The sequence below is a fragment of the Gadus macrocephalus genome, chromosome 19 (genome assembly GCF_031168955.1).
Source record: "Gadus macrocephalus chromosome 19, ASM3116895v1".
Taxonomy (NCBI): Eukaryota; Metazoa; Chordata; class Actinopteri; order Gadiformes; family Gadidae; genus Gadus; species Gadus macrocephalus.
Genome location: NC_082400.1, coordinates 11,218,471 through 11,230,970, shown reverse-complemented (window position 1 = coordinate 11,230,970; position 12,500 = coordinate 11,218,471). Strand labels below are relative to the sequence as shown.

At 43.4% G+C, this 12,500-nt stretch overlaps 4 protein-coding genes across 4 annotated transcripts in view; 1 reads left to right on the top strand and 3 right to left on the bottom strand.

The window, feature by feature from the left end:
* Nucleotides 1–5,636, bottom strand: part of creb3l2 (cAMP responsive element binding protein 3-like 2) — a 28,593-nt gene extending 22,957 nt beyond the window's left edge. Inside the window, exon 1 of the mRNA XM_060038634.1 lies at nucleotides 5,129–5,636. Coding sequence (XP_059894617.1) covers nucleotides 5,129–5,227 — 99 coding nt within the window. The 5' untranslated portion in view covers nucleotides 5,228–5,636. The remainder of the gene's footprint in view (nucleotides 1–5,128) is intronic.
* Nucleotides 5,637–6,088: 452 nt separating this feature from the next.
* Nucleotides 6,089–9,941, bottom strand: ssbp1 (single-stranded DNA binding protein 1). The gene is made up of 7 exons (XM_060038648.1): nucleotides 9,863–9,941; nucleotides 9,176–9,240; nucleotides 8,979–9,036; nucleotides 8,529–8,681; nucleotides 8,219–8,306; nucleotides 7,902–7,990; nucleotides 6,089–7,679 (listed from the first exon to the last, which is right to left on the bottom strand). The coding sequence occupies exons 2-7, from the start codon at nucleotides 9,197–9,199 to the stop codon at nucleotides 7,636–7,638; spliced, it is 456 nt and encodes a 151-aa protein (XP_059894631.1). The 5' UTR covers nucleotides 9,200–9,240; nucleotides 9,863–9,941; the 3' UTR covers nucleotides 6,089–7,635.
* A 167-nt stretch (nucleotides 9,942–10,108) lies between these two features.
* Nucleotides 10,109–11,842, top strand: LOC132447706 (uncharacterized). The gene is made up of 2 exons (XM_060038644.1): nucleotides 10,109–10,729; nucleotides 11,114–11,842. Exons 1-2 carry the CDS (start codon nucleotides 10,388–10,390, stop codon nucleotides 11,582–11,584), a joined length of 813 nt encoding a protein of 270 aa, XP_059894627.1. The 5' UTR covers nucleotides 10,109–10,387; the 3' UTR covers nucleotides 11,585–11,842.
* Nucleotides 11,843–11,916: 74 nt separating this feature from the next.
* The window catches only part of c19h12orf56 (chromosome 19 C12orf56 homolog), a 13,392-nt gene continuing 12,808 nt past the window's right edge, over nucleotides 11,917–12,500 (bottom strand). The window contains exon 14 of the mRNA XM_060038633.1: nucleotides 11,917–12,500. This exon is cut by the window's right edge and continues 519 nt beyond it. The gene's annotated coding sequence lies outside the window, so the exon portion shown is untranslated.

Here is a 12,500-nt window from a genome sequence, read left to right as displayed (position 1 = left end):
TTGATGCAAATTCTTCTCGCAAAGTTGAGAAGAAACTCGAGAATGTTCCTCCTGAGTTTTTGAGAAACGTTTTCTCCGGGATTCACGCCATTCATGACAAGATGGCCATGGGACGTTCTTAAGTCCAGGTCAATGTATCACCTTTTAATACCTGTCATTTTTAGCAAAGGAATATAGATATATATATCACGTAGAAAGAGCTACGAATATACAAATATAAATATATATTGTTCTGTCATTAGTTAGGAAAGGCCCGGTTTCCTCATAGACAGCTATTTTCCCCGTCTGAATAAAAATCAGGTCCTGAGGGTGTGAGTGTGTTGATGCTTGCGAGTAAATGCGTTTGTGTGTTAATGTGTGTGTGTGTGTGTGTGTGTGTGTGTGTGTGTGTGTGTGTGTGTGTGTGTGTGTGTGTGTGTGTGTGTGTGTGTGTGTGTGTGTGTGTAAACCATAACCTGAAGATCCAGCTGTACGTCCAGATCCTCAAGAATGAAGAGCAGCATAGAGGAAATACTGGCTTGTCTTCATCGCTCTTTGCATGCATTGTGAAATGGAGACATGTCTGGTTCGGCGGCTGTGCGTTATGATTGGGCCGTTGGGTGAGCTGAAGGTATGCGTGCAAACGTGTGTGAGTTTGGCATTACATCAAAGTGGGCCAAGTTAAAGAGAGATAAAGAGAGATAAAGAGGGATACAGAGAGGAAAACCAGAGTGAGTAAAACAGAGCGAGAGACAGAGACAGAGACAGAGAGAGCGAGAGAGTGAGAGAGAGGGAGATGAGTTAACAAGCAGGATGCCCTGACCCAGAGGAGAACAGGCACTGGCCTGAGAACACCCAGAGTCAAAAGGAGCAAGCTGTATTGACCTAGCCTGTGTGTGTGTGTCTGTGTGCACATGCATGTGGTCGTGTGGGCAGCAGACACGTTTGATTAGCGAGCCTATCAGATGCGTATTGTGTGTGTTCTGAAAGAATTGACCACTCAACCACACTAAGGCACACCCACGCGCACACACACACACACACACACACACACACACACACACACACACACACACACACACACACACAGAAATAAACACAGGAGCTACAGGGTCGGGCTGGCCCATAAGAATGTCAAAGTGAACTTGTGTTACCATTGGACCTGCAGGTGAAATACCCATGCTCATCCTCACCACAACATAGACACATTAGTATTTCGGTTCAATGTAGGAAAGAAAGACTGCAGGATTCACAAGCCATAGAGACCTGAACTGCAAGTTCAGTTCTGAGGAAAAAAAATGAATGGATGTATACAGCATATATATATATGGGTAATAGTGTGAGGAATGTGTGTGGATACGGGCCGATGTTTGAATATCCTACTGCATAAATACCTGTGTTACTCACACATAATATGCGTCACGGAAACCAAATCACTCATAATGCAAATATCCGTCTGACAAGTTGGACAAAGAAGATTCTATATTTGACGCTTTAAGCAAACAGCCGCTCTACGCGTTACTGTTACATAAGTGAAGCACTTCTGAGAAGCGCTGGAAGCTGTTGTAGAATGCAAATACACTCTCTCGCTTTCAATCGCCCAGATGTGTCTTTGTGTTTGTGTGAACGATGGGGCACCATGTGTCCGATCGTGAGTGTGTGTCTGTGTGTGATAATAGTTTCCTTATGATAGATCAAGGTTCAAGGGAGTTAAGGGAAGATGGGTATGTGACTGTCAGACAAGGTTTTATTCTACCGTATTCTACCCAAGCGCGCACGCACACACACACACGCGCACGCACACGCACACAATTGAATTGCTAATTAAAATTCTCGATTCATTACGACAAATGCAGAAGGAGCGGTGTCTGGTGAGTGACCAGACATCTGATGAGATAGATTATCTTGTAAGCCGCCTCGTTGACTGCGGCTTTCTGAAAGGCCATTCATTTATCTGTCCCTGGATGCTTGGATGGGTTCACGGGGGGCTTGTAAACAACAGATAAGCTACAACTGTTCCCAGATAAGCCCAGCATGTCACAACAACAGGTAACGGACAAACTAGAAGTTCACTGTGCCATGCTTCCTATCAGTCACCACAAATATTAATCAGGAAAAAAATCGGTAGAACCGAAACCATGGCTTTATCTTATCAGGTAATTGTCATACAAGTGTGCATGGCTATTAGCTGACATGGGCAATTACCATTTCCAAACACACCAACAGTTATCACCCTTGATAACAGTCTTTGGAAGAGAACATATGGAATACCATTTGTCCAATTGTAAAGTCCAATTCCTCTGAGTCAACGCTATCCATTTGGCATACTCATTGGCAGGAAAATGGGTAGAGAGAAGGTCGCTGATTGAGATCGGTGTACAAATTCTAAGAAGTGGGACATTTAATTGATAAGGGATTTAATAAGGTTGGCTTGTAACCTATATATGCTGATCTATTTATAAATATGAACCATGTGACCGTTTATGGGACACAGAGTGAGAGTGGGAGAGGTGTAGGCCCATGTCTTAATGAGAAAAACAGGGTGGGTTGTGTTAAAGCAACACACACACACAGCCTCAAAGTTGACATTGTTGTTAGGAATGCCATGTCAACTAACCCCAGGAGGGAAAGTGATTCTGTGCCCCTGTGTGTGTGTGTGTGTGTGTGTGTGTGTGTGTGTGTGTGTGTGTGTGTGTGTGTGTGTGTGTGTGTGTGTGTGTGTGTGTGTGTGTGTGTGTGTGTGTGTGTGTGTGTGTGTGGGGGGAAAAAAAAGACCCAGAGGAATGAGGAGAGTTGGGAACAGCCAGGAGAAATAGACAAAGACGCCTCTCTGTTCTCCTGCCATCAGAGAATATTCACCTTTCCTCTCAAGTCACTCACACTCCTCTCTCTCCCTCTCCCTCTCTCTCCCTCTCTCTCCCTCTCTCTCTCTCCCCTGCACCCTCTTTTTTTTTGAATAGGCTGCACATATGAAAAGCCCTACTATGATAGCCTAGCTAAATATAGAGGTCACTACGTTAACTTGTATATTAGAGGGCCCATTCATAACCCGGCATGCCTTCCATATAAACCTCTCAAACAGTAGCTGCATAGAGTGGTGAAAAAGTGAGCTGAGCTTTCACTAACCAAACAAGACCTCGTTGATCTTTGTTTCTTCACATCTTTAAAAGGCGGTTTATTGGCTGATATATAGTTCCACTGTGACTTCCCTATGTTGTGTACATTGTATGTTTTCACCCTATTCGCGGTGGGAGTGAAGGGGGTCAACTAACAAAGGTGAGGAGAAATCCTTTTGTCGTACTGAATGCAGGACAATAAAGTGTTGGATCCGGATGACAACTGCTGAAGGGCCCAGGAGCCAAGTGCAGACGCAGCAAATGCGGTTCGTTGAGGGTTCGACACAGTAGGAGTGGATCTGACAACCTAAAAAAATAGGGCACTGTAGTTTGCACACTTAAGCCATCCGTTATGATTAGGACTGTGGTTCCTCTCCTCACCTTTAAACCCTGGAACGGTATGGAATTAGGGAAAGGGTTAAAACGAGGGGGATATCATTCATTGATGGATGAGTTTCATTTTTGACTTTCCAAGTGTCACGTGAGGTGACACTTTGGCTTTCACTGCTCAGGTTACTCGTCCCGGGCCTCGGACGAACCTGTCCTGCGACCTCTTACTGGAAGTCGCCAGCATACGTTTAGGGAAGTGAGGAAAGGTGCCAAACAAAAAAGGCTCTTTTAACTGAGTTAGGTGTGTGTAAGCACTCCGGGATGGATGCTAAATGAACCCCCCCGGGCTGAGGGGGGATGGGGCAGGGTGAGAGGCTTGTTTAATGAGGCTGGGACCTGCTGCTTGTTGCCGCATGCATAGGCTTTAGCAGACACACAGACACACACACACACACACACACCATATTACCTGACTGTCTGCAGCCTTAACCTGGACTATGCCAAATACCACATTATCAGTGTGTGTGTGTGTGTGTGTGTGTGTGTGTGTGTGTGTGTGTGTGTGTGTGTGTGTGTGTGTGTGTGTGTGTCTCAAGAGGTGTCTGATTTCAATCCTGCAGGCCAGCTGGGTTTTTTTCCCCCAGTAAACCCAATCCCTCCTTGTGCAAAAACACAAATGCACAAACGAAAACACACATGTGCGCTGCACACACAGCTTTTGGCCCAAAAGAGCTTCTACCCAGAAACCATATGGTTGAGACGCATACCATACCTAAGTTGCATAACCAGACAAAAGTTTTCCTTTAGACAGGGATCACATAAGGAGACACTGTGTGTGTGTGTGTGTGTGTGTGTGTGTGTGTGTGTGTGTGTGTGTGTGTGTGTGTGTGTGTGTGTGTGTGTGTGTGTGTGTGCACACACGAGGGTAGCCTGTGGCTGCAATAAAATGAAAGCTTTCTCGATAGTGGAAAGGGAATTATCCTGTCATCTGCATAAAGTAAAACAGAATAGTTAGGTGGAAAAATAGAACGCAGACTCAAAGGAAGGAGATAGGTTTTTGACGTCCATGAACACAACTTGCAGAACTCACTAAACGTGCTTCTCCTTTTGTTCTATAGGTATTTAGCGATAATGACTAATGATTAGGGTTGTACAGGTCAGGCGTATTATTCAGAGCAAGCTTTCTTTGGATGCATAACTCTCTGTTTGCTGCAGGTTTTTACGACCCGCCAGGTATTCGGCTCGAGGCCCCTCTCTAATAGGAGAGAACCACTCCAGACGATACTTTTTCAAAAGCATTAAGCACCGAGAACACCCACTTCACGCCAAACGCTCAAATCATTAGATATTATTGTAGCCTACAGTATGGGGGAACCCATCAGAACAGTAAACCCATCAGGGCTATTACTTATCGTATTGGGTTATGGCTGAAAGATGTGCTCTGTGAGAAATGTGAACTATGACGAGGAATGGAACTAGCATCCTGGACCCCAAGGCTCGCTCAGACAGCGGAGCGCAGGGGACGCATCTGGATCTCTCGTGCACGCACGCAAGCCTCACGCGCACAAACATTAAGGCGCGCGCATATACACGCACACAGACAGACACATACACACACTCTTCTAGCCCTGTTTAATGGGGGAGAATGTACATAGTCTTTGATACATTAATTTAGAAAGTCTTCCAAACACTGAGCCACTTACGGTGCCGTAAAGACCGTTGTCGTGGTCCCCGTTCTCCGAGATCTCACTCAGATTCCGATCCCAGTGTAGAAACGATTCGCCACTGTCCATGATTTCCATCCTTTTATTTTAACGCGGCTTCTGGGCCCGATCTGTCCTTAAAAAATTTCAAATAACGTGATGTCACCGAAACGATGTTTTCTTGCAGCGAAGTAAGACTTTGTGACTCTCGGTCGCTCTTTTATTCTGCCTAGATATCGCTCAAGTCCATGCGAAAAGTTATCAACAACTTCGGTATGGGAAAGACGCAGATGTGCTTCGCCCGACCCTGAGGCATTAATCTTCGTGAATAATCGGCTTTGTTTTCGGGTGAATGATCACAAACGTGGTAACTGCAGCCGGCCAGCTGGCTCTTGTTTATCTTCTTGATTCAAGGTCTACTGGAGTTGAAAGCTCTCCTCCTATTCTCTATCCTGGGGAGAAGTTTCACCAGCAGACAGCTTAGGATATGTGGGCGGAGTCTGGCGGCGGAGCAGAAGACAGCCTTATCTTCGCCACAAGAAATAACATTGGCGTGTTTGTGTTAGGAGAGCAGTCAGCAATGCATTTTTTTTCAAATATCTATTCTGCCATAAACAGTCAATGTCTGCTTCTAATAGATAATGCCTAATTAGCCAGAATCCACAAGTTCCTTACGATCCAAGACCCGCCCACATATTTCACTATAGCGAATCAGGTCGTCCATAATGAATGGCGGCTGCAACGGCCAATTGCGTGGCTTTGACTCCTTTGTCATAATTTTACAAATAGTAAAGCCAATAGAATACTGTCTGTGCACTACCAGGGACCAATCCAATAAGGCCAAGAATACCTCTGACCAAAACCCACCTCCACTGAAAGATAAAGACAATCAACTTGCAGCCAAAATATCTATCATAGACCAGCATTAACTTGTAACAGAGCGAATTTCTGAGGCATTAATAATGTATACCTTGTTTTAATCATTACAGAAAATGTAGAGTGGGCAATGTCTGTCAAAAAAGATAAGATGGCATGCATTTGAATACATCTTTAAAGATATTATCCAGATAAAAGTAAAAATAACTTAACCAGGGGTGGCATTGAGATGGTTTAAGTGCTATGAGCCATGGGAAATTAAAGTAGGCCAACGCAGAACGTGTTCCACACTGCTTGCAGCCAAATACATGTCATCATTGCAAAAAAGTGAAGTAGTTTGAACTTCTATAAAGAAAACATGCATATTAATGCCCTCTGGTAATCCATTCACAATTTCGACCGACAGTGAATAGCAAGTTAATTCCTTAAAGTAAAACGAAATAAATAAATCCATTTGTGTGCCGAAGAAATGTTGTATTCATATACAAAAATTAATTTTGTTTGCCTTACAACATAGATCTGTCAACCAAGACAACAAATAGCAAACAATGAATGACTTGCTGAAACTTTTTGGTTTGCCTGCTAAAGGAAATTCAACTGACTTGGCCGCAATATAAGCAACAACCACATTTTGCACAACTGAAAGGGTCACCGCATCGTGACTATAGGACTTATTTAAGGAATAGAGAGGCATAAAATAAACCAGACAAAAAAAAGAAAAAAATACTTTTGTTCCAAGTGGAATAAAAAAACTAATACCAACTTCAGACACCAAAAACAAGGAAATGATACTCCTAAATGCATCCACAATTTTTTTTGGGAGAATTGATAGAGTGACTAGGAATCGGCGGGGTTATCACCATAAGAATCAGGAAATGTAACAAGATAGCAGTCTTACTGTTAGAATAAACAACAGAATACAGACTTCCTGTAACTCAAACCTTCCTTTATATGAACAGCAATGGGGGCAGTTGTTGTTGGGTCAGATATCTTTATATTTATCGTTGCTATACTATTTGTTGCAAATCCCTTCAGTCATTCCAGCACTTTCACTGTTTTGTTAAACTCGATTTGGAAAAGGTTTGACGTAAAGCCCGATCCAAAAAAGAAAACCAGCAAATCAGACATTGGTTAGATGTTTTTTAAAGAGTTGGACATGATCAGCAATGGATTCAAATATCCATATTGATGACGTAACATTTTTAATACATCATAATTGCTTAAAGCATTATGCTCTGGTTGTTCTATTGTCTTCCTACCAAACCATAACTAACTCTGTTGCATCTGCTTGTCACATTCATTTTAATACAGTGAATTCCATAATATAGAGAACATATGGGATTATGTATATATATTTGTAAGTATCAGACAGTTTACCCATGACATAAACAGTAGACCTCTTTCTGCTTCCTTTACCACTAGAGGGCGCCAAAGTCACACGATGCATTGTGTTGCACTATATTCTGTCCCCTTAAAAAGTGGATACAAACAGAGCTCCTCTGTTCCCCTCTTTCTGGTCAGTGTTGAAGTCCTCAGACGTTTTACTGAAGAACGATCTAAGAAAATGAGTCAAGATGGGGCTGGGGGGGACTTCTTTCCATAGTGGGTGTAGAAAAAACAACTTCTCTTCTTCATTGTCGTTCTCGTACGTTGTCACTCAGAAAGACAATGTTGTCTGAGAAGAAAAAAATATGTTTAAAAAGTTTAACTCTACGTTTTTCTTGAGTGTCAATGGCCATGACATAATTTGCATGCATGTTTGGGACAATCCAAAAATATAATATCAACATTTTCATAAACTTATCACAGGCACTACATCAAAATGATTTGCATGCACCAAACTACGTGTGAAGATTTTGCATAGTTCTGCAATCAGTTGGGTGTGCGTGTGGCGTACCTGCGATGATGGTGGTGGCCTGGCGCCGGACCTGATTCTTGTCTACATACTCGCCGTAGTCCAACTTCCCCTCCACCAGAATGCGAGCTCTGGGATAACCAATGACGGAAAGGATTTTAGACCAACAGCTCAAACTTTACTAAGGCAAACACAGCACCTATGAAATTTTAAAAAAAAATATTAATTTGCCAAAAATTTAAACGGGGGAAAATAAATAAAAGTAGTACAGCTGCACTGCATTGGGTCAGGCAGCACTTTCAGCTACTCCACTTTAGGTGGTTCTCATGACTTATATCCAGGTTAACGGTGGTCCGTACCCCTTCTTGACGTACTGGTACGCAATGTCCCTCAGGCCCGGTTTGAATATGGACACCCGGTGCCAGGTGGTCTTCTGGCTGACGTCGCCTGGCACACAAATGGAGTCAGAACATCACTGCTTGTTATTACTGCTAATGGATACACAGTCCATAGTACTGTTTGACTCAAATGTATCCCTTAATCACTGTCATAACACTTGTGGACCTTAAAGCTAAGTGTGTGCGCGTGTGTGACACACAGATGGTCATTGATGACATGTAAACAAAGTGTCTAAAAGTGTATAATGTCATGAGGTGTGGTCGGCCGTACCTTGCTGTGAACTCTGCGAGCCCCCCTCTCCCTCCCCGGATCGCCACATCTCATTGGTTGCCATGGAGAAGATGGTTACCGGGTTACGGCCCTCCACCTGCCTCATGACGGGGTCCTGACCCACGCGGCCTAGGAGCTGCACGCGGTTGATCGCTGGAAGACACACACAGGCACACACTTTATGAACATTGTTTTACCTTATGGCAATTGGAAACACTTCTGTAGCCTATTACCCTAGCAACAGCCTGATGACAGCAACTCATTCAGACCTTTTTAAGTCCTTTAATGACCGACCTATCAGGCCACTGCTGTTGTTTCACATCAAGTTCAATAATGGTCACACACAAAAACAACAGTTTCTTAAAAAAATATACCTAACAATGTAAAAAGAAGATTCATCTCTATAGGGGCAAACCACAAGTAAATACACAAACACACACATAAACTTACATCTCTCCAGGATGAGACTTTGGTCTGTGCTCACGTGCCGCACCACCTGCCTAAACATCTGTAAAGTAAAACAAGAGCAGCACGTGTCATTGAATCCTGTGACTGCCTAAATACAGTCCCACTCACAGGCATTGTTCCAATGGTATTATAGACTACACAAAAAGGAGTGAAACGTTGCAATGGTTTGTCATCCTCACCTGTGCCGAAGCGTTTCTAAACATTTTCTCTCTGTGCCAAAAACCTCAGAGGAACAGAATGGTTTCTGATAGGAGGGAGAATTAAATGGTTAGAACTGTAGTATGTCGAAAAAAACATACTTTGTAACACATGAAGATGTCAGTGCCATTACATGTATGCATTTAAAACATGACTAAACACAAATAACAGCTTTTAATTTAGTGAAATTTAAATTAGTAATTTAGAGATTAAGAAATTAGTGAGTAAGAACGCCTTTCCATTATTTTGGACCAAAACAACTGGTGACAGCATGTGTGCGTTCAAGGCCAGTGTTCGTAGCTAAACAATAACTTTACAGTATTTTGTTTGGGATATTAATAATACAAGCAATTGCATATATCCATACACTCGGATCATCAGCGCTGTTCAAGTGCATCTACTCAGTACCGAGACGACAGGTCATGTGCGGGCCTACAGTGGTCACACAAGGTGGCTGATAGATTAACACATCCAGGAGGTGGAAGCCTGCAGACCTTGCAATGAGGCTGCCGACTCCCGCCATTGCGTTGACTTGACATCACTCTTTACAATGATTTTTTGTTCTTGCATGATAAGACACTAAATACACGTAAGTTGTATAATTGAAGATGATAATACTGTCATTTTAAAGATCGAAAATCAAAAACATGTGAAATTGAGAAACTTACCAGAGTCGCACCACTGAAAAGAATCCTGTAACCTCACGCTGCTTCCGGTCCGTCCTGTTTAAGGGCCGGAAGTTTTCGTACAGTTTCGTACATCCTGGAGAGATGTATAGAAGGTTCCACTTCCAATCCAATGATAATTTGAGTAATTGATAATGTCCAACAACTACGAACAGCATAATACAAACAATATATATGATATTTGATCCTTATTATCTCGCAGTGCAACAGTCGGACTAACCCAAATTATTTGTAAAATTGGTATGCGATGCTTCAAAATGAAGCCCGACCCTAGTCCAGACGTACACAGACCGGACTGCGCTGGGATCCGCGCGACCTAGATGTACGCAATAGCGGACATCCGTTGACGTCCGCATGCAGAACATGCTTGGATGTTGGTATTAACGAGAAGAACCCACACTGCATGATACTTTCACATCGAGACGCATTTCGGGTCGAACCGGGAACATCGTATATATACATAGATCATAATAACAGGACACAGGTTAAAAGGAGATACAATAACCAATGGAGTCCACGTTTGAGGAGAAGCTGGCCTCTGAGGTCCGCAGGTACGTCCACCTGTACGACCCTTCCCAGCGGGATTACAAAGACTTCCTAAAGAGCAACAACTCCTGGAAGGAGATCGGAAAAACGCTGGGCAAGGATGAAGCGATCTGTCGAGCCAAATGGAAATACCTACGCGACAGGTTTTCCAAAGCAAAACGTAAACTGAAGTGGGCGAGAAGTGAGGATGGCGGGGTATATGGGGTGGCCACTGTTCCGCCGCGTATTTACACGATGCTGAGCTGGCTGGACTGCTTCATCAAGCATCGTGAGACAGAAACGAAGAGTACTATTCCAAATCAGGTAAAAGCTTATTCACACACGCACGCACGCACCTACACACACGCACGCAAACACACACACACACACACACACACACACACACACACACACACACACACACACACACACACACACACACACACACACACACACACACGTTCTGTATAGGCCTACTTAATGCTAGTGTATTCTAGTTATTATCTAGTTATTATTATATTAGTAAACAAAGAACAAAAAATACACCTAACCTTTAACCATAACCTTCTCAATGCTATGCAAATTGTGATGTTGAACAGTTGCTGGTTGCTGTGGCCAGTGTGTTCTGGTGTGTTCTAGATTAAACAATGTTCCAGTGTATTCTACCATACATTCCACCAATCTTTCCTTTGTATCCCTCGATTGTAGCCGGATGACGCCCCCCCTGCCAATAACGAAGCCCCAGACGAGAAGCTGGAAGCCTGGCTGACCCCCGAGAAGCCGGTGTCCCTTCCTGAAACCGCAGCTCATCCGCCGCCTTCCGTCGCGGTCGGGGGGAGCAGCTGCCCGCCCACCGAACCACCAGCCATGCCCGAGCCCGGGGGGTCCCAGCAGGCCACTACGAGGCCGCTGTCGTCGTTGTCCTACATGGCAGCCTCGATCCGGCAGGGCCAGGCAGCCCGCCGACGGGCGGCCAAGAGGAGGAGGCGAGCGATGGGGATGAGCGGCCCAGTGCGTCCGGTCGCAGCGGCTGCTGTACCGAGAGGAGAAGAGGACGATAATAACGACATGTATTTCTTCGCCGGTACCGTCTGCCGTTTCCTTCGGAAGGTGCCTGAGGATAGGATCGATGACTTGATGCTGAAGATCCTCCATCTAATCAGGGAGCATCAGGAGTAGGGAAAGTAGAGGAAAATATTGGCCTCTTTCTCTTTCTATTACTTTTTTTTTTTTTTACTTTTAACATGTAAATAAATTAAAAAAAAAAAAAAGATTTGTGTCCAATAGGTCTATGTTTATAAACTACCACAAGCATTATTTTAGTTAGTTAAATAGAGCAACTGCTGGTACCTTTGTTAACTTGTTATGATTGTTTTGTTTAATTGTGGTTTTAGAAACAATCATTCTTGCATCCTAGGTTATAAATCCACATTATTACATGTAGAATCATTATCCAGCTCCTCTTCTATTCCAAACGGTATACTATCAAAGTGGAAATACAATGAGACACATTCATGAATGATCTTTAATGACAGATTCATATGTGAACTGATCATAATAATAGTCATTATAATAATAGTAAACAGATGTAATCTGTTATGCTGATACAAGGCAGTGAACATGTCAACAACTAGTTATTGCCTCTATGACTCCCAGAAAGTGCATTGGAAATGTGCAAGCAAAAGGACAGCAAAGCCAATATTGGCAATAGTACCTCAAACACCTTGTTAAGTGAAAGTTATTATTGACTTCTACACCCTGGTAATCTCAAACCAGTTTGGTCCTACTTACCACAGCGAACCTGGATACTGATCAAGCAAGGCTTACAGTAAGATAAGGACCCATGTTTCTCACTCCACAATGTAAGGAACGTGAAGTCTCGGTCATGTTAAATTGGGTGACACAGTGTTGTTAATTTGTCACCTGATAGTTCCTTCATATCCACAGATAAGGCACACTCCTGAGTTCTGTGAGGCCAATGTGCTTATAGAATAGAATAACGGCACCAGTATCGTATAAAATAGATATTGCGTCATGCAGAAAATGAATTTGATGAATCGAGTGTGTACGTCATAAATTAAATGCCTAATTAATG